Source organism: Acomys minous (genome assembly GCF_964271855.1).
Source record: "Acomys minous genome assembly, chromosome: 1".
NCBI lineage: Eukaryota > Metazoa > Chordata > Mammalia > Rodentia > Muridae > Acomys > Acomys minous.
Genome location: NC_140483.1, coordinates 31797643 through 31819704, shown reverse-complemented (window position 1 = coordinate 31819704; position 22062 = coordinate 31797643). Strand labels below are relative to the sequence as shown.

Genomic DNA, 22062 nt, shown 5'->3' with positions numbered 1-22062 from the left:
GCTATAAAACTAAGATCCTTCTAAACAGGTTATATTATTATTAACTTGCTTTCCCCACTCTGGGTCTCTTATGGATACTTCCTTGAATCTGTCTTTCACACACTTCCATATCTATGGCTTTTTATTCAGCACTCTGGAAAATACACACCACGAGGATGTTAATTTGTATTATTATAAACCTTAGTGCAATACACATGTTTTTCTTTCCCACTTAAAATTTTTTTGGCTGACACATTCTGTCTGTAGGTATAGGGCACATGTGAGAACTTTCTTGAGGCAGACATCAGGAATGTGTTGCGGGTGTGTGGTCAGATGGGGAGGGGATTTCTTTCTTTCTTTCTTTCTTTCTTTCTTTCTTTCTTCCTTTTTAAACTTCCTCCTCTAGCATACCACTGAGAGGAAGTAGATATCATTTTTACTGAGCCACCTGTAGTTAATACCATCCACCATTTTTCTAAAGCTCTATTTGTTTTTTTTTAAAAATGTGCATGAATGTTTGTCAGCATGTATGCACATGCACCATGTGTGTGCAGTACCTGAAGAGACCAGAAGGAGGGCACAGGATATCCTGGGACTAAGTCACAGGTGGTTGTGAACTGCCATGTGAGTCCTAAGAACTGAACTCAGGTTCTCTGCAAGAACAGCAAATGTGGGCTGGAGAGATGGCTCAGTGGCCAAGAGCACTGACTGCTCTTCCAGAGGACCCAGGCTCAACTCGCAGCACCCACAAACAGCTCACAACTGTCTGTAACTCCGAGAGCAGACACCCTCACACATATATGCAGGCAAAACGCCAGGGCACATAAAATAAAAATAAATTATTAAAAAAAAAAAAGAACTGTAAGTGTTTTTAACTGCTGAGCCATATCTCCAGCCCTACTCTTTTTCAATGTTTGCAAACACTTCTCTCATCTAGAGGGCTCCATTAAAAACAAAACAAAACAAAAACCACAAGGGAATCAAGGAGAAAGGACAGGCTGGTTTAAGGCTTCTCAGTTCCCAATGATGAGTTTCATGACCTCTCATTCTACTGGTTCAGTAGCCAGAAGCCGTATGCTGCTTCAGAGATAGTTACCAAAAATTAACATTTAAGTATAATTTAAATTTTAGTTCTTCAGTCACACTAAGCCCGGCTTCAAATACTCAACAGCTAACCATACCTAAGAGTTACTGTGGTTGATGAGGTTCTCTCAGATACTGTGGCCTTAGAGACATTCCAGTTTGCAAAAACAATATTACACTGTGTGTGTGTGTGTGTGTGTGTGTGTGTGTGTGTGTGTGTATGTGTGTGTGTGTGTGTGTGAGAGAGAGAGAGAGAGAGAGAGAGAGAGAGAGAGAGAGAGAGAGAGAGAGAGAGAGAGAATATGCCCTGGCATTCCCATATGTTAAAGTCAGAGGACAGCTTGGGTGAATTTCTCCTTCTACCATATGAGTTCCGGTATCACACTCTTGTTTGGTGAAAGCGCATTTAGCCACTAAGCTTTCTTGTTGATCCTAGAGATGCTACAGTCTTATTTCTCAATAAATAATAAGTGGAAGTCAACTCACAACTTCTGTCCCCAGAACACCATCATCAACGCATGCCGCATGAAAAACGAGTGGTTGGAGACTCATCCAGAAGCTTCCATCAGCCAGCTGTTTGAGCAGAAACAACAACTGGAAGACATTATGGCCCCCATCCTCACAAAACTGTCTACACCGCGTGAGTTTGGGGCTTGAATGTCAGGAAGTACAATAATTCAATTCAGTGTTGCTTTTCTGATGCACTATGCTTTTAACTATCTTCATTCAACGCATAATACCTGAATTCTTTTCATAAGATATGCCAGAGTCTAATCTTGATATTACACTTATCAGTTGTTGATTTTATATAATTATGTCGTTTTTAAAGATGATTTTATTTTATGAGTGCTTTTCCTGGGTTCTGCTCACAGCACACACGTGGTGGCTCACAGTCATTTGTAACTCCAGCTCTGAGGGCTCTGGCACCCTCTGACCTCCAAGGGCACCAGGCATGTTATGAGGGTGCACATACATGCAGTTCTCTTAGCTGAGGCATGACCTCCCTATGCCTGCCTTTGAGTTTTTTGAAATAGTGTCTTGCAACGTGGGCCCAGTCGCCTATGCCCATGGGGTACTTGGATTACAGGTATCACCTTGCCCTGCTTATGCCATTGATTTTGACCAGAGACTCTCATGCAGGAAAGGATGTTCTTCTGGGAGACAGAGCAGCAGAGTGTGTAAAAGATTTTCAGTATTATAATTCTGTTTTTGGTTGGGGGAAACTACTGTGGAAATAGTATCCTGAGACCAGAAGAAGTATACACATCAGAATATCATCGGCAGGTGTGGTGGTTTGAGTAGGTTTGGCCCCCATAGATTCCTGGGTTTGAATGCTTGGCCCATGGGAAGTGACACTATTAGGGGGTGTGGCCTTGTTGGAGGAGGTGTGGCCTTGTTGGAGGAGAAGGTGTGGCCTTGTTGGAGGTGGTGTGTCACTGTGGGGGCGGGCTTTGAGGTTTCCTATGCTTAAGCTCCACCCACAGTGGAATGAGAGCCTCCTCCTGGAGGCTTTGAATCTTGGCTCCTCCAGTATCGCGTCTGCCTGCACGCTGCCATGCTTCCTGCCATGATGATAATGGACTAAACCTCTGAAACTATACAGCCCCAATTAAATGTTTTCTTTTGTAAGAGTTGCCTTGGTCATAGTGTCTTCTTCTCAGCAATAAAACCCTAAGACAGCAGGTATACCTACTATTTTTTAAATTGCAGCCTTACTGTCATACAATTTTCATGAAATTCGCCCTTAAAGGCTCCAATCAGTGCTTTTTCAGTATATTAAAAAAGCTGTATAATTATCACCATTTTAAATTTTAGGCCATTTATCTACCTCATAAAGAAACCCTACACCTACTAACAGGCATTTTCTGTTCCCCTCTCTCCCAAGTCCTGGCAGTCATTACTTTACCTTCTATCTTTATGGGTTTGTTTGTTTGAGTCAGGGTCTTGCTATGCAGTCCTGCATGCGCTGGAGCTTATGATGTAGACTAGGCTGACCTCAAACTTGCTGTGATCCTCCCGCCTCAGTCTGTCAAATGCTGGGATTACAGAGGCGTGACATCTTGCCCAGCTTGGATCTGGCTGCTCTGAACTCTTCCTGAATAGAATCACACATTGTGTGTACAGAATTACACATTGGCTGCTGTCCTTGGCGTAATGCTCATCTCGTTCTTTTATTCTGTACATGTTTTGTCACTTAATATGGGTGAATAACATTCTGTTGTAAGGACACACATTTAGTCCATTTGTCGACCAGAGGACATTTTCGTTTTCACTCTTTGGCCGGTGTACACAGTTCTGATAAGAGCTGTTGTAGATCGCCACACTCTTTCCTTTTTCTTTGGGATATAAACAAGTGTAGAATTGCTGGGTCATAAGGCACTCTATGTTTAGCCTTCTGGGGAACTGCTAAGCTATTTTCCATTCTCATCAATGGCATATGAAGTTTTCAAATTCTCTTTGTTAATGTTTATTATTGTCTTTAAAATATCTTCAACACACTTGGTGGATGTGAAGTGGCACCATGCTCTGATCTGAATTTCCCTGGCGACTAATAATTGTAAGCATTGTTTCATGTGTTTATTGGTTATTTGTGTAAGTACTCAGGATAGCTACTCATTTCAATTATTTTAAAATTTAAATTTGATGTGTCTTTTAGATATCTCGTTATAAAAGTTTTAAAATATATATTCTGGATACAAATCTATTATCAGAAATATGACTCCCAGCTCGACATGGTGACAAACGCCTGCAATCTCAGCACTGGGAAGGCTGAGGCAGGAGGTTCATGAATTTGAGGTGATCCACTGCTGGCACTTCATTTCTCTGCTCTCTGAGAGCTGAAGGAAGGATGGGTGTGAAAGAAGAGGTGGGATAATTAGAGTAACCAAGAAAAAGGGGCAAGTTGGCTAACTGCCCCTCATCTGCTAGGATGATTTTCTGAGTAAGCCAAGGGCTCTAGCTGGGATTATTCCCATCCTGTGAAAGAAGGAAGAAATTGGCCTCTCAGGGAAGCACGTCCAAATTGCAGCTAGAAATAAGAGTGGCATTATAATTCTAATCTCTGCCCCCCACCCCCACCCCCGCCACTGCCACAGGAGTGAGGGTGGTGCTTGTCTGTGTTACCGCTCAATTAATGAACAGCTTTGCCATAGCCCACAACAGACAATGCCCTGTCCACTCAGAATAATGTGTGGTGCTGTGAGGAAACAGAACCCATGATTTTGCAGACAGCTCTCCACTCCTCTTTTGACTACTGAGAGATAAAAACGACATGGCACTGCCTGGTTGCACAAGTTTGTCTTCATTTCCTTGGCTATTTTCCTCAGTTAGCTGTCACTGTCATAGCTAAGATACCATTGCCTAACCCAAGGTTCCAAAGATGTAACCTATGTTTTTGCTCAGAGTTGTCTTTTTTTCCCCCTTTGTATATGGTATGGGATAGAGCTCAACTTCACTTTTTTTGTGTGTGTCTGGTATCTATTACTTAACCCTTTTCTGTTTGTCAAGAGGGATTGTGGGTTTTAAGAGGCCGAGACAATTGGCTAGTATAGGTAGGATGAGAGGCTAGCCCTTGCTTTGATGTAACCAGTGTCTATGAGCACATGGGTGGCACCTGCCTAGGTACCATGAGGGGAGACAGTCGCTAGAGTGCTGCACCTTAGGCAGATCCTTACGTAGGTTGTGAGTAAAGCATGGATACTCGGAAAGGTAAACTAAGTTCAGAGAGGCTCAAAGGAACAGAGAGAGCACCACAAAGCAGGCAGAATTGGAGCCAGGGTAGTTTGACAGTTTTAGGGTGAACGCACAGGCTACCTATGAAAGGTTCAGATCAGGGAATAAGGAAGTGAAGAGCTCCTGCTTTGCTGATTGTAGTTGCTGTGTGACAGCAGGGTAGAAAACAAGGCCACAAAACTAGCTTGTGATCATTTTATTAAAATTACCGAAAAATAATCTGACAGCTTTAAGCTTTGTTTTAGGGGCAGTGGGTTGTCATTGCAGAGCTTTTAGGTATGGAGAGAGCTCAGTCAGTAAAACGCTTGTCTCAAAAACACGAGGGCCTGACTGAGACAGATCCCTCGAAGCCCCTGAAATAGCTGCGCACAAAGCCATCTGCTTGTAGTTCGGGTGCTGGGCGGTGGAGATAGGCAGCTCCTGGGCTCACTGACTGGCTGGCTTTGCTAAATCAGCAAGCCCTGGGACAGCGAGAAACAGAATCAAAAAACAATGTGGCCATGTCCTGAGGTAGGACGCTTGAGTTGTCCTGTAACTTCCAAAGGCATGTGACCCACATGCACACCCACACAGGTGCACCTGTACACGCTGTTCCTCCAAGGTGTTGTGTACCTATACTCCCCCCCACCCCCCGCCACACACACACAAGGTGTTTGGTGTTATGTACCTATAATCCCCCAATACAAAGTGTTTGGTGTTGTGTTCCTATACCGCAGCCCCCCACACATGCACAAGCAATCTGCTGTGTGTACCTATAAATCCCCGCCCCCCCGACACATGAGGAGTTTGCTGTTGTGTACCTATAATCCCCCCAAGCTGTTTGGTGTTGTGTTCCCATACACCCTGACCCCCCTAACACACAAGAGGTTTGGTGTTGTGTAGCTGTAATCCCAGAACTTGGAAGGCTGGGGCAGGAGGACCGTGCCTTAGGTTGCATAGCAAGACTCTGTTTCAAACACACAAAGAAACAAACCTTTCAGGCAGGAGAAAAAAGGGCTTAAGCATGGGAGAATAAGCTGGCTTTCTTCATGAAATGGGTTGGAGGGAGAGGAAACTAATGCAAGTCAAGCCCCGCACTCCAGCAGGGAGATAATTAAGACTTCAGCCACTGGTTAGGCAGCCATTTTCCACCCATTCCATCACTACCACTGAGCTGACCCAACAGCCCTCTCCCTCCTCCTCACCTCTACAGAGGAATTGCCTCTCTCCTCAGGTCTTTTACACACCTGCCCCTCTAGGCACCCTCATAGCATAAGATGCTCTGCTGGGTCTTGATGGAACCTCTGAAATGGTCCTTCACCTTACCACAAAGAAATGAAGATCAGAGAGGTTCAGCATCTTTTAAAAAATATTTTGGTTTTCTTAAATTTATTTACTTTACATCCCAATTGTAGCTCCCTCCCTCATCTCCTCCTGGTCCCATCTCCCCTTCCTCTTCCGTCTAGCCCCTCTCCCCTAGTCCTCAGAAAGAGAGAGCCTTTCTCCTCTGCCATCTCACCCCAGCCTATCAAGCCTCATCAGGACCTGCCTGCATCCTCTTCTTCTGTGCTCTGGCAAGGCGCCCCCACCAGGGGGAAGTGATCAACAAGTGGGCAACAGAGTTCATGTCAGAGGCAGCTCCGACTCCCCATATTATGGGACCCACATGGAGACTGGAATGCTAGGTCCTCTCCATGCATGGTCTTTGATTGGTGCATCAGTCTCTGCAGACTCCCTTAGGCCCAGATTTGTTGACTCTGTTGGTCTCCTTGTGGAGTTCCTGTCCCCTCCGGGTCCTTCTATCCCACAACTCTTCTATAAGACTTCCTGCACTCTGCCCAAAGTTGGGCTGTGAGTCTCAGCATCTGCTTGGATCCCCTGCTGTGTGGAGTCTTTCAGAGGACCTCTATGGTAGGCTCCTGTCCTGTCCCCGCTCTTCAACTGCTTCCGGTGTCTATTCTCTTTGCCCTTCTGAATGAGAATTAAGCATCCTCCCTCGGGTCCTCCTTGTTATTTAGCTTCTTTTTTAAAAAAATTAATTTATTCAGATTGCATCTCAATTGTTATCCCCTTGCTTGTCTCCGCCTGTTACTTAGCTTCTTTAGCTCTGTGGATTGTGGCATGGGTATCCTGTATTATATGATTAATATCCGCTTATAAGTGAGTATATGCCCCGTGTGTCTGTCTGGGTCTGGGTTACCTCACTCAAGATGATGTTTTCTAGTTCCATCCATTTGCCAGCAAATTTCATGATTTCCTTGTTTTTAATAACTGAGCAGTATTTCATTGTGTAAATGTACCACAGTCTCTTTATCCATTCTTTGGTTGAGGGACATCTAGGTTGTTTCTAGATTCTGACTATTATAATAAAGCTGCTATGAACATAGTTGAGCAAATGTTCTGAGGTTTTAGCATCTTAATCAGAGTTCCTCTAGGCAGTGGTACAACAAGCACTAGGAATAGCGAGTGTGTGGAAAGTGTGTCCCTGTAGCTTTACACACACTAAAGGAAAGGCAGAGACTATTGGAACTGACATACCCAAATGCTAGGGTTTAATTAACTGAGCTGACTCAGGTTAGGATGTTCTGATATTACATGACCATTGTTTGAAAAGTTGGTTTCATTGTATTTCATATATCAAGCTAATTAAATGTTATTTAAAAATCCGCTTCTTTCAGGTCAAGTGAAAAGTGCCAGATCCGTAGTCTAAGCTGTGGTCAGCAGAGAAGACAAGGCTGGACCTTCTACAGATGCCACATGGTGCAGAAGGCTCTTTATGTTCCAGTGTTAAATACGACAAGCCTGTTCCTGCCAAACTCAAGAAACAGACCCAAGATTTTGCAGAAATGTTTGGGTACAAATCCAGTCACCCTAGCTTTGTGTTAGGCTATTCAGAAAGCTCACACCTGGATCGGGGGCTGGCCCCCTGCTCCTCCAAGCACAGCTCCTCCTGTGTCCTCCAAGCACACCCCATGTTCCTTTAGAAGAGCTGAGGGAGGCTTTAAAACCCACACTGTGTATCCAAGGAAAGAAAATTCCACTTGGCTAGGGAATTCCATTTTTAAAAGATGCGTTAGTCCAGTTCTAAAAGAAAAGCATTTGTTCCCTCTCTTTCAAGAAGCAAATACTAAGAATTGTTGGGACATGGTCCTCTGGTTTTAGCTGTTACTTTTTATGTCTGAATTAAAATTCACCTGGAAGGTGGGATATAGTCCCAGAGAAAAGACCAGTTACTTTAACGTCTGTAATAAACACAGAGCTGTCTAGTTTCCCCTCTCCAGGGGGTTTGGTAATACAGATACTGTAACTGGCACCGTGCCATCTCCTACCGTTCTCTTTTATATTGCCTGCGTTTTAAAGGTCATGGTTACCAAAAGGGTCTTCAGAAAGTCTTATTTTCTAGTCAAGTTAAGCAGGACCCTGAACTTCCTATTACTTTGTGACTTTCTGGAAAAGTTTTTATAGAAAATAAAATATTTAAAAAAGGAGAGAGAATATTTATTCGTCATTTTTATCACTTTCTCCTCTTTGTCTTGCTATGCAAACTAACTTCACATTAGAGGAGAAAGAAAACAAGAGAGCCATTCAGTAATACTTGTTAAGGGATGCTCTCTTGGTCACTGTAATCTTGTTTTAAATGTTTCCCCAAGTTTTTTGACTTCTGAGATCTTTTCACTATATGAGCAATTCCCATTTGGCCTCCTTCAGCAGAAAAACTAATGCTAGCCCATGTCCTCGACACTCTTTGTATTCAGTGCTAGAAGGAGATGTGTTTGGCCCTTTTAATACAGTATATTTGAAGATACTCGATGTGCATCAGCCCTGGGATCATTAGGAAGAGGCCAGGAGCCATTTTGTTGTTGTTGTTATTTTTATTCTAAGCCACAATTTCTGAGCCTTGATCATGAATACAACAGTGTTTTCCAGGTCTGCGCTCCTGGTAAGTGAGAAGGAAGTCTGAAAACTCACTTCTGTTTCTAGGTAAGGCGGAAGCATTTTTAACAGTCTACTAGAATAATGTCTCTCTCCCTCTTCTGTCTCGCAGTCTTTGTCCTCAGACATTTTATAGTCTTTGATACACTTGCTAACACAGTATTTGTACAATTCCTTGCATTGGCACCTTTATACCAACACCCCAACTTTCTTACAATCAACTTTTCTAACTCCTCACTAGCTCCTCTTCTTCTTGCCCCTTGTCAAAGCCTCTCAGGATTCAGTTCTTACTCTTGGTGGGACAATTGTTCTTCTTCACCCCATGACTATCCCCATCCCCAATATTACAAAGAGTTAACCCTTCCTTCTTCGTGGCATTAATGGTGCCAGAAGCCTCATTCCCTGTTCTGCATAATTACTTACACGCGCGTCTCTCCATGTGAATGAATAATGATGTTTATGAAAGGAAGACCTTTTCTTTTCTCTTTCACATACCTAAAGAGCGTGTAGAATAGGTAAGTCAGTAAATAAACGCTGAACTGATTCACTTAGTACTACCTTACTCCCAGTACCTAGCACTGCCTAGTACTCATAGAACTCAGTACCTCTTCATTCATTTATAGAGCTTGATTACTGTTACAGAAATGACACCAACACTGCTCATGTCGATGCACCATTGCAATCCCTACTCCTCCAACAGGCAAGCCATACGCATAGCAGACACGTGGCTCTATGTCTCTCTTCTCGCGACTTTGTGTTCCTTAAACTTCCCTCTTGACTGTCACGATCTTAGTGATTTCCAAGAGATTCTTGCATCTTATTTCAGAGATTCCTTTGATGAGGGAATCTGAGCACTTATTTGTATCTGCATATCTGTAACTTCTGTTTTGCGAGAGTTGATATCAATTATTACCTACCATACTAACTTATAGATTTATAGGAGATTTAGATGCCCTTATGCTGTGAGTTTGATGTCATTGTATTATCTGCATGATGTTTTCTGAACGTGCATAAATAATTACTTTTTAAAAGCACATGCTAAACAATTCAGGAATGCTGCCACAGTATTTGAAAGGTAGTCAAAGGCTAGTTTATGTTATGATCAGTCCTAGGTGGTAGTTTTTTAGGTTTTTGTGTTTCACTGGTCATAAAATATGTAAAAATATAAAGATGTTCTATCAATGTAACATTATTTAAGTAACAACTGCTGCCTGCTCTCATTGTCATGTAACACCAAAAAACGAGGGACTCTATGACGACAGTGTGAACGGAATACATTAAGTTTCCCTATATAATTTTATGTTAGGCACACTTTTCTCACCAGAGCTGACCTAGTGTCTAACTTTTGACAATTACTGCTCTAGAACAATGTAGGAAGACTGACATTTATTTTTAACATCAAACCCCACATTGTGAAAGGCGGACAGTTACTCCAGCGCAGTAGACCTACTCTAATATGCAGTAGATTTTATTGTCCAGGCTAGCCTAATGGCCCCCATGTCACCCACTCCTCTTACTGTGTGACCCTGTCATTTCTAATGTGGAAATACGAGTCTCTGATCTCTCCTGAATCCAGGGAGCCCATGACAGTAGCTGAAAGTTATTCTGTGTCATTTTCAAGGCTGAGTGATGAGAAGTGATGTGGCTTCTGCCCCAGCCTCTTAAGATGCTGCTTTGGAAGCCAGTCCGTGGGTGGACAGACAAGGGAAGGAACCGTGGCCTGAGCCTGCAGCTCTGACTGCATTCTGTCCATCTAGCCAGTGCTGCCAGCCTGCCCAGACTATGAGGGTGTCGTCTTGGAAACGGATTCTCCAACCAAGGCATTGTTTGATGCTCTATGGAGCAGAGGCAAACTGTTATCAAGTCCAGATACAGTTTCCAGAATCATGGACTTCTGTGATAAATAAATGTTTTTGTTTTCAGCTACAGAGTTTTGTATTTATTGGTTACACAGCCAAAATATAACATATGCCTTTTGGAACTCAGAAATGTGAAGTGACACAACAGAGCCCAGAGTATGTGGCTTTGGTTCTGAAACTGGATGGGCGGGGGGAGGGGTTGAAGCGGCAAAGATCTAGTGGAGAACATGAGTGACAGTGTCCAGGCCTCAAGTACAGTCCCAGCAGATGCCTTCAGATCCTCTAAGAGGTTACTAGCGGGGTATATATGGAAGAGGAAAATGTCCCTGCAAGCTAGAGAAAAAGGCTCTCATCGTGAGGTCACCGGAGGATATCCATGATGTTATTTGAGTAATAAACCCAATGATTCAGTGACTAACTAGTCCACGTAACTAGTCCACATAACCAGTCCAGCTGGTCAGTTATTGGGGGGCCGAGGGGGGTCGCAACCTGTGGTTAAAGATATGGGCGAGAGAGACTCAGGGCTCAAGCGAACAGTAGCTTGTCAAGAGCTGTTTATTGAGGGTGGGGGCAGGCTTTTTAAAACCTGCTTTAGGGAGGGCGGGGTAAGCGGGGAGGGTAAATGGAAAAGTACAAAATCTTCTGGGGTTGAGCCCCGGGAACATTTGCAAGGAGAGGGGTTTTCCTAGGTGAGACAAAGCAGGATGTCTCTGTGGTTATCTCAGGATCAGATCGCTCTCTTCTCAGGGCTAAGCTGGATGCCTTGCATGCCTAATGAGTGGCCCAGCAGGATGTTTGCTGCAGATGCTGAATGGGTGGGGGTCAGCCACAGGCCGTTTGGTCCCTGGCAGGTGACTGTGACCCAACTTTGCCCCAGGGCCACCTAGCCTTTTCCAAAGTGTGAGAGGAAGAAAGGAATCTAGCTGCAGAAAGGAAAACACCAGCTTTCAAGGAAAACTGAAAAGGAGTATGAATGTGCCAGTATCTACTTGGTTAGAAATCAAAGTGTGGGCTGGAGAGAAGGCTCAGCCGCTAAAGGCTAGGCTCAACCATAAACATAAGAGTTTGGTTCCCAGCACCCATGACTGTCTCTCCAGCCACAAAACAAACAAACAAGCAAACAAATTGAAGCGCCTCTTCATTTTGCCTTTCTAATTCTTAATCCAAGAAATGACATCCAGGAAAAGATAAGACCCAGGACAGAACTACAGGGGCAACTGTTAAGAAATCAGAAACACCGACAATGGCACCTTGAAATTCTCAGATCTTAGAGCTGTCTACACGTGGCCGGGAAGATGTTTTCTGGATGTTCTAAGACGGCCATCAAGGCTCCACCCTGATGGAGACAGAAGTTCCATGCGTCCCTTTCTCAGCAGTGGCACACTCGCCTCTCCACTGTCAGAATCTCTTTCTGCTGGCTTTGCTCAAAATGGCAAAATGGCAGTTTATTATGGCCTTTATAAAACATTCTACAGGACAGGTTGTGATAAAGAGCTTGGTCACTCCTGCAGCTTAGTTAGGTGCTGTCTCTGGCTCTCAGCACCCCCATTTAAGCCAGAGCTGAACATAAATTCTGTCTAGGTTTCCTGAGGTACGTAGGCTTGGAGAGCCTGAATCTTGAAACTTAGAACTACAAGTGTGGTACTCACAGGGTTTGGTGGAACCAAGAGAGCTTGAGGGGACAGCAGTGGGACAGGAGCTAAACACAGCAGGGGAAGGCGTTGTTTGAATGATTGGAGTGTGGGGAAATTCAGGAGTGAAGGTGACTACCAGCCCTCTAAAGTGAAAGGGCAAGTGAGAGAAGGCATAGTGAGCTGGGCATCCAGTGAGGCAAACGACGGCAGCAGAGTGAACGTTCTCTAGCAAGTTTGGTCCTGCGGTGTGAAAAGAACTGCACACCTATCTCTACAAAGTTACAGAGCCTATTTTAGGTGACATGTGGATGTAATATAACTCAGGGGCATTGATAGAACTGTTGGCTGAGATTCAGTCTCTAGGAATTGAGATGTCCTTCGAAGTTTTGTAAGTGATACAAAAGATGATAGATTCCATTAGCTTCCGGCTTGTGATGTTCCCCTTGTCGCTCCGTGGAAGACCATATGCAACAACCTCGGTTAGTAAGGCATCGGAAGAATAGAACCCGCTCCACCCCACCCCCACCCCCCACCCCCACCCCACCACGCACACACACACACAACACAACTCTTCATGGTAGTAAACTTCAGATTGAGGTCATTGAAGAAATAGTTAATTGTATTTGTTTCTAGTTAGATTGGAACTACCTCCTTAAACAACGTGCTAGGCATAGTTCGTTGTCCTGAGGAGAGTGGGTGGCATTGTACCTTTAAGCAAATAGCTAAAAATACAACGATGAGTTGAGTGGAGGAAGATGGGAACCTTAAATATTGAAAGGGAAGAAGAAGAAAGGGAAAGTGGTGACTAAGAACGGATCAGGAACCAGGAAAGAAGTCTAAAGGGACGAAAAGGGTAATGGGTGGAAAGATAGATACGACGTGAAAGCTGAAGGGCAGAGGGATGTGGGAGGCACAGATGTGAGCAAAGTATAATAATATACACGTGTAAGATGCTATAGTGAAGCCCATTGTTTTATAAGACAACTATAATTTAATTTAAAGAAAATGAGTCAGAGAGCAGGCAGTGCAGCGTTGAAGGGAGTTAGGGCTGAACTGGATAGAACTGGCATAAGAAAAACATCATGTATGTTTTAAAAACACCACGTCTGACTTTCGTGTGTCACATCAGGCAAAGGAAATCAGTTAAACAGTTTGTAGGTGCGGACAACAGTGGGACCTTTAAGAAATGCACGCTTCGCTGCAACTCAATCACTCTTTTTGGATTGGAGGTAGGAATAATGAGTGCAGCCAATCAGAACAAAAGCAAGTTGGCAAGAAGCCAATAGGAAGTCAGTATGAAAATAGCATTTGCTTTGGTATCAGTTGGTGGCGCTGGCCCTGGCAGACAGCGCGACTGAGCCATCTGTTCTTGCGGGTTTTTGAAAGGCTGCGTTTTGATTTCAACTCTGAGCCAGCTTAGGCTTGGAAGAACACACACACTTCTGGTGAAGAACTTGGTTTTAAGGTCAATTACATGGTGGGGGGGGGGCGGGAGCGGGGGGGGGGAGGAGGAGGGCTTGGGGAAGGGCTGCTTGAGGCATGGGGAGTAACTTGAAGATGTAATGTATAATATTCTCTGTATTAGAATCTTTGTGACTGGTAGCGAACACGTACAAAACAGGGGCCAAAAGATAAAGTTTGTTCCCCGGGCTACTTCAGGACCTTCAGGAGGTCTTAGGTTAAGGCTAGCTGTAAGGAAAAGCAAAACAACGCAAGTCCTTCTCGGGACCATCCCATACATGTAGGGCTATGTCTTACACAAGGCACCAACTCAGTGGGCGCCTCCAGCCTGCTGTTGATATGACAAGCCACGTGCCTGTTGCCCGGCTTCATGGCCCAGAGGAAAGAGGTCCTTTTTCCTAATTTAATCAGAGGCGTCAACACAACCAAGCCTCAGTCTTTTCAGGCTTCTTTTTAGAACATTGTTTACTCCTGTCCTCACTCCAACCTTAACTGTTATGATGCAACTCACCTTGTTTTTTTATTTGCTGAGAGAGGAAAACAAATACAATTTGGAGTTGGAGAATAAGGCAGAATTCCAGAGTGATTTGTACTCACGGGAAACAAGGAGCATGGTGTTTGTCTTTGCTTCTTTCCTTTTAAAGATTTCACTCCGGCAGGTGTTTACCCAACCTGTGTTGTGCGGTAGACTGTGTTTTACTGCCTTATTGGAAGTCAGAAACTCAGTCTCAGCCTTTGAACGACTCACTGCTCCAAGCAAGCGCGTGCTCAGATCGCCACAACAACACTACAGTCAGGATCCTTGTGTAGGCAGTACCTCGAGGACAAAACACCAGCACGACTGTTGTTAGTTCCCTGTAAATATTGCTGGAGGCATGAAGGACACAGTGATGCGCTCGGATCTCAGTGTGGTACCCGCTTTAGACAGGTGGAGGATGGAGGAACCGGATCCCAGCCAGTCTCATGCTTTTTTTTTTTTCTTCCCCCATATCACAGCAGGATAGTCGCTGTAGTGCGAGTTAGTCCTGAAAAAGCAATGCCAAACAACAGTTTTTCTTTCTGGGCAACAAATAAAGGCAGCATGCCTGACTTACTCTGTGGGAGGCCAGCTGATTACTTTGTGGTCCAGAAGCATTTCACGGTTCTTATCAGTGCCACCGTCGTTTTGGGAGGTAAGTAGCTCTGTGAGACCCTTCCTCCATCCTTAGAACCTTTTCTCACTGTAGGATGAGATCGCAGCTACATCCAGAGTAGCCAGTGGACCCTCAAGCTGTGAATGAAGGCCACCAATCGGTACAGCTTCACTCCGTTTCTAAGGGGCGCTTGTGTATAACCCTTCATTCAGTAACGCTGGCTGAGCCTGGTAGGGTTGTAGGTGCATTAAGGAGAGTGAGACTGTCTGCCATCATGGAGGTCTCTCGTGGGAGGTAGGCAAACAAATAATTTTGAGGCAAGGAGCTAAGTGTAGACAGAGAGATACTGTCAGGATTCTCTAGTAAGGAGGAGGAGGAGGAGGGAGACCCTGAGACTGCCTACTGTGACCAGACCTACCTTAAATCAAATCTCTGAGATGAGGGGACACAGCTTGTCAACCAGACAAAGAGCACAGACAAACAGTTCACGATTTGCAAATGAATTTTGTTTATTGTGGCTTTGAAAAAAGATTTCACTTTTTTTTATATGTGTAGGAATGTTTTTGCCTGCATACATGTCTGTGTACCATGTACATGCAGAGGCCAGAAGAGGGCATTAGAGGCCCTAGAAGTGTGTAGTTACAGCCGCTTGTGAGCCGCCATGAATGCTAGCGCTGGGTCCTCCGGAAGGCCAGCAAGTGTCCTTCTTATTCTTTTTAAATGCAGTTTCTTTTATTTAAATCACAATCATCACGCATGTTTTCAGGAGACGGTGCAGCATAATTAATACAAGCGTAAAATGCATAATGATTACATCTAGCTGTTGGTGATTGCTCCAGATCATATTGGAGATTTTAATTCTAAATTTCTTTGTTCACCTGGCAGTAGAGCTCACTGGCTTTCTAGCATTGTTTCTTCTTTTGAGCTTTTGTGTCAGCATGATGCTGGTCATCTGCCAGCATGAGAAGATGAGGGAAACAAGATATTTTTGGGGCCAAATAACTTATTAAAAATTTTTTTAAGTACTTTGTTTTATTTGTGTGTTTTGTCTGCATGAATGTTTGTGCAACACATGGGTGCAGTGCTGGCAGAGGCCATAAGCGGTCTGTAACTGGAGTTAGGGACGTTTATGGACTTCGTGTGCGTGCTTGGGATTGTGAGCCCTCCGGAAGAGCAGACAGTGGTCTTAGCCTCTGAGCCACCTCTCCAGCCCATGATTTAATTTTTTAATAATTATGAATCTCCTTCGGCTTTAGACTTACTAGACACTTTAAAACAATCTTCAATGAGATTCACCGAAATGTGAAAAGTAATAGGGGGGAAGTAACAAAGTGAATGAAGGGCTGGTGATACAGCGCAGCACAAAACACTTGCCTAACGTGGGTGAGGCTCCAGGCTCAATCTCCAGTAGTGCAAAAATATCAAATTATTAACAAAGGAGTAAAGTAAAATAAGCATAGTGAAATAAATTATTAAGTGAAAATAGTAAGGGGCATTTTATAGGCCCTGGTCCCACTACAGGAAGCTAAGAACTTTCACATTAGGAATGGAAGTATAGAGATTATTTTAAAGATCATTTGAAACTTAAAAATACACCATGGGGCTTTATTAGGAGTCTTGAAAGTTTGACCAAGAACCCAGGCTATTATTATTATTTTTAAAAAGTGTTTGACATTTTGTCATGGCCAGAAAGCATCTTGAGGACTAAGGGCAAGGGGAACAGTGACAGATTCGGTAGTCTCCAAACATTCTTTCATATACTCAAATTTCTCTAGCAAGTGTTCTTAACCACCGAGCCATCCGTCCATTCCCCTAGTATGGTCTTTGATGGGATTTTCTACTCACTTCACCTGCCTAGAAGAAAATGACAGAGGGCTTTGTAAGAAACGTCTCCTAAACATGAAGAATTCAGCAGGCACAGTGAATGGCATTCACGGAGATAAAGTAAAGATAAAGTCAGTAACACAGGTGCTTTACTCTACAGCTAACTCCTGTGATGAGAGTTTCTAGGACTCTGAAATTTACGTAGGAAATTTCTGGAGTCAGGAAGACTAGCAAGGAACTGAATAATGAAACAAATGTGTGTAAAGAATATCTTCATCTGGAGAGTTTTAATACATTCCCTAATGACTTTGCTGACCGTGAGCCTTGGCAACTCTACATACATCCTGAGGATGTAAAGATGAGTAGCCAGTAGCAAAGGGCATTGCATAGATGGTGGGGGAACCAGCTCATTACCTGGACTCAAGCATAAGAAATATTCAACAATTATTTACTGATTTGGTTCAACCTCGGGTGGCGAGGCAGGAAGTACCGAATCTAGGCTGTCAGTGAGTCTTGCTGTATGCACAAACGCACAGGGTTCTAGTCTCTCCATCTTGCGTCTCTTGGTGGAGAGAAATGAATAGTCTTGGATGGAGCAGGCTTAAAGGCAGCCAGACAGTGACAAGTGCTTTTTGTGACTTGTCCTGTAGAGGAGCCTACCTGATGATCAGTACAGTCAGTTTCAAGCATTTCTGTCTTTCAGGAGTATATGTAATTTTAGCACAAAATAGTTACTAACATAAGATTAACTGTATGGATATTGAATTTGGCCTCTTCCTTAATTTTCACCATATTGGTAAGATGCCTAAAGAACGGTCCTAACGTGTTCCCAGTGATCAAGTGTGAGCTGGTGGAGCCTCCATGGTTCCCATATTCTTGTGTGCGGGGTGCTTGATTATGTGTATCTTGTACTTCACAGACTGCACTTGTGAGATGGTTCCAGGAGGTGAAAGCACTTGCCACACAACCCTGTCCACCTGAGTTCAATCCCCAGAACCCACCGAAGGTGGAGGGGGAGAACCAAGTCCACAAGTGTGTAGAGTGCTTGAATTCTACACACACACACACACACACACACACACACACACACACACACGCGCGCGCGCGCGCGCGCACACGCACCCACCACACGTGCACACACATGCACATGCACACATGCATGCACACACGCATGCACAAAATCCCAAATCCAAATAGAATTTGTAATAATTATTAACTTTCCACACATCCTATGACTCAGAAGAAGTTGGAAATTAAATAACTATGCTGAATATTACATTATTTTGAAAATATAATCACCTATCTCTTTCAATAAGGTTTATTCGTATTGACATGTAATATATACACATACACACATATTATGGGTTACAGTACAGCTTGACATAGGCATATAATATATACTAATTGAATAGAGTAATTACTATTTTGAAATTTAAAATTATGTTTTTATTTTTTAGGGTTTTCAAGGATGGTTTTAAAGAATTCTGAGGTCTATGTCTTGATGATTCTCTCTCTGTCAGGATTTGTGACAGGGCGACTGGCTTACCATTTTGTTGAGGTACTGTATACATAATAAGTTAGAGAGTAAATTGAAGGTCAAACACCTCAAACAAGGTCCATTCCTAATGTGCAAGTTGTTTTTCTTCTGTAGTCCTGGGGATTAAACTCAGAGCCACATGCATGTCAGACAGAAGCCCTGTATCAAGTACACACATCCTCAACCCCATGGGATTAAAACAAACAAACAAACATGTGAATAGGTATTCAAATAATTTCACATAACACTGAGCATTTTTGCAAAGAAAGATGGTGGGGGATGGTCTGATGTATTTTGATGCTAATTACTGCTTGCTGTCTCTGTGACCCACCTTTTAATTAATGAAAAGCCATCCCACCTGGGCAGGGCAAAGCAAATAGAGGTGTGGGTAAGGTTCCCTGGTTTAGGGGAGAGAGAGGAATTCTGGGAAGAGGAAGAAGAAAAAAAAAACTGCCACGAGGAGGAAGGAGAGAGACGTGAGGAGAGAGAGGAGAAAGGGGAAGGCCGCCATGGGTTAGATGGAAGAGAAGCACATGGCTGGTGTGGATGGAGGCGTTGGCCCAGATGAAGAACATGAGCAAGTATTTGGGATTATGGATGGGAGGTAGCTTGATAGACATTATCAGAAGCAGATGGCATGGGAGTGGGGCAGGGGTCCCATCCTGCTCCACTATGGGAAGTAGTGTACAGGATTAATGTCTGCCCTGCCCCAGGTTAACTAAGGCTATTTTAAAATATAACAAATGTCAATGTCTTGATTGATCTTCAGTAAGAGTAGCAAGTGCTCTTAACTCCTAAGCCATCTTTCCAACCCCTGTAGCAGTTATTTTCATGATAAAGCATCATTGCACATTTTCCTAGATTAAATACGAAACATACACCATACACAACATAGCCACAAGAAACTTCATTTTTTAAAACTTATTAATGCCTGGCCTTAACAGCAATACAATAGGCATTAACAGTTTGTCTCCATTCAATGTTTCATTTTTTTTTAAATGGAAAATAATACCTATAGCATATTTACCTAGGGCTGTAAACTCCTGTCAGTCTCCCCAGATCCCACCACTCCCGCTAGCTAACGTCATTTTAATGTCTACTACGTGCGCCACACTCATCTTATGCTGCCCTCCCCTCCCCCAGCCCCCACACACAGACAGGGCTTCTCTGTGTAGCCTTGGCTGTCTTGGATTCACTTTGTAGACCAGGCTGGCTTCGAGCTCACAGAGACCCATCTGCCTCTGCCTCCCCAGACGCTGGGACTGCAGGCGTGCGCCACCACTCCTGGCTGCGCCGCCCATTTTTAAGTGCTCTGTACTCCGGCTCATTAATCATTCTTTCAGGAGTGCAGCGATAGCATTGCTCTCTAACCACGTTACAGATGAGGAAGTGGGGTGCAGAGAAGTTGGGTGATGAAGTTGTCAAGTTGGAGTGGTCTAGAATAAACCTTTAGGAGAGAATAGTGCAGCACTTTAACTAGCGCTGTGTTTTCTGTTACTCTGTGTACACCTTCCGACCATCCATGCCTTATGTAGATTATACTACGTAAGCATATTTTGCTCTGACTAAATATGCTTTTTTTCTAAATATATGTGTATAAATATAACAGATATATTAAAATAAGTATCTGATAGCCTCACAAAATACTTGTCTGTGGATCGGATAGTGTTATCTCAGGTGACCCCAATGTAAGGGATATTATTTCTGAAAGTACCAATTATAGGTTCTAAGCAATGTTCATGTAAAACATATGAAAGAAGATCAGTTTAAAAGGAGAAGAGAGTGAAAAAGAAGGGGATGGAGGGATGTGTCGGTGGTTAAGAGCACTTGCTACTTTTGCTGAGGATCTGGGTTCGGTTCCCAGCAGCCACATGGTACCTCACAACACTTTGTTAACTCCAGTTCTAGAGGATCTGACACCTTACTCTGGCCTCTTTGGGTACTGAAGGCACGTGGTGCGCACACACACACACACACACACACACACACACACACACACACACACACACACACAAATGCAGTCAAAACATTTACACATAGTCAAAAGGAGGAAAGATGTATTTGGCTCACGGTCTCACACTTTCCCGTCCTTGGTTGTTGTCTCCATGGCTGTGGTACGAGGGGAGATAGAGCATCATCATCATCATCATGGCAGAGGGGGATGGGGTAGTGAAGGTCTGCTGGCCCCATGACTGAAAGGAAGGCGCCAGGACAAGATACGCCCTAGAATGCTACTTCAGTGACCTTCCGTACAGCACCCATATCCCAAGAGCCCAATGATAAAATTAGCATCCTTATGATCTAAGTGCCTCTAAATAATGCCACCTGCTGGAACCAAGCCCACTAACACGAACCTTTTCCGGGGGACGGGGCGGGGCGGGCCGGGGAGGGCCGGGGCAGGGCGCAGCGCTAAAACACCACAGTAACAGACCGCTTTACCTTGCTTTTGTTACTTTAGGTGCACCAAATTGTCTACCCTCTTCTAAAAACACCAAGTTTTTCACTTTATTGTTATTTTTTACCTATAATTGTATTCGTGGCTGCTTTGGATGTAGACTTTTATATAGTCAAGAACGTGTTATGGCAGGTAAAAAAAACATTTTACAACCGCTAACCTTTTTTGTTCTGTAGACCCACTAATTTAAAAGAGTTGCAGGGCGGGGTAGGGGTGGGGGATGGGATCAGTGTTTGCTGAGGGCCTCCCATGCTTAGGATCCGAGTAAACAGCCTCTCAGTTTTGCTCAGGAGCAAACTGAAGCAGAGGTCACAAGAAGGTCAGTAAATATTTGGATCTGGGTTCTGGTCCTGATCCAATTTCATTTCGACTGTGTCTTCTTTCTGTTGCTGGGACTGCTGTATTTATCTGTTCTCCTTTTTCCTTAATTACACTTGTTGCACTGTTTTATTTATGTCTTCAGACAACACCTCCCCCCGTTTTGGTTTAACTCTGTTCTTTCTAACATCTTATATTAAAATTAATTGTAGCAATTTAATGGTATTTTGGATGTGCAGGGTGTAATTGCTTCCCTTTTTAACCTGATCTCATTTATTTTATTTTATTTTATTTTATTATTATTTTAAGTCATATAGCCTTGGCTGGCCTGGAACTCACTATGTTGAACTTGAGTTTACCAGGCTCTGCCTGTTGGGGTTAAAGGCCCCACCATGCCTGCAGGGTACGAGTAGTGTTGTAGTAAGCAGAGCCCTGCAAGGAACCTGTGGTCTCTTGATTTAGAGTCCTTTGGGTACTCTCTATCCCCCAAATGCTGTCCAAGCCTTTGCCAGTTAAAAATAATAAAGCAATGGCTGGAGACATGGCTCACCACTTAAGACATTGGCTACTCTTGTAGAGGACCTGGCCTTGGTTCCCAGCACTTACATGGCAGCTCACAATCATGTGTAATCCAGTTCCAGGGGATCTGATGCCCATTTCTGGCCTCTACGGGGACACGGGGACCAGGTATGCAGGTAGTACACATGCTACAGTTATACATACGGGTAGGACACCCATGCCCATAAGAGGAAAAAAAAAAGTTAAAGAGAATAAAATGGTGAACATGATTAAAATACATTGTGTGTATGCATGACATTCTCCAAGAATAAGTAAAAATGTTACATTATTAAAAAGAATAAAAATGAAAAAAAAAACTGTAACCCAGGATTTGGTTCTTGAACATGAGTAAATGCAGGCCTGTTATTTTTCGGTGACGTAATGCTGTGTGGTGAATTGGTTCATAGGTCTTACTAACAGGACTGATCAGTTTTGGCACAGCGTTTGTCACAATTGCGTACGTGGTTCTGAAATTCCAAGAAGATTCGTGGGATCTGCAGTGCTGTTTACTCTTCAGCATCATCCTGTGCATAATAGATCCTCTTCACTCCGTCAACGCGCTGAAAACTATTGGTAC

The 22062-nt window shown here is 43.7% G+C and overlaps 2 protein-coding genes across 10 annotated transcripts in view; both read left to right on the top strand.

Moving 5' to 3' along the window:
- Nucleotides 1–10623, top strand: part of ANKRD45 (ankyrin repeat domain 45) — a 36910-nt gene extending 26287 nt beyond the window's left edge. For all 6 annotated transcript variants that reach the window (XM_084784362.1, XM_084784366.1, XM_084784363.1 and 3 more), the window contains 2 exons: nt 1564–1702; nt 7452–10623. In XM_084784362.1, coding sequence (XP_084640488.1) covers nt 1564–1702; nt 7452–7483 — 171 coding nt within the window. In that variant the 3' untranslated portion in view covers nt 7484–10623. The remainder of the gene's footprint in view (nt 1–1563; nt 1703–7451) is intronic.
- Nucleotides 10624–13525: 2902 nt separating this feature from the next.
- The window catches only part of SLC9C2 (solute carrier family 9 member C2 (putative)), a 54622-nt gene continuing 46085 nt past the window's right edge, over nt 13526–22062 (top strand). The window contains exons 1-5 of one of the 4 annotated variants that reach the window (XM_084781930.1): nt 13526–13644; nt 14660–14832; nt 18075–18175; nt 20613–20741; nt 21893–22058. In XM_084781930.1, the coding sequence (XP_084638056.1) occupies nt 14697–14832; nt 18075–18175; nt 20613–20741; nt 21893–22058 (532 nt within the window). In that variant the 5' untranslated portion in view covers nt 13526–13644; nt 14660–14696. Of the gene's footprint in view, nt 13665–14656; nt 14833–18074; nt 18176–20612; nt 20742–21892; nt 22059–22062 lie in introns of all 4 variants that reach the window. The other 3 variants (XM_084781929.1, XM_084781928.1, XM_084781931.1) reach the window with 3 other exon arrangements.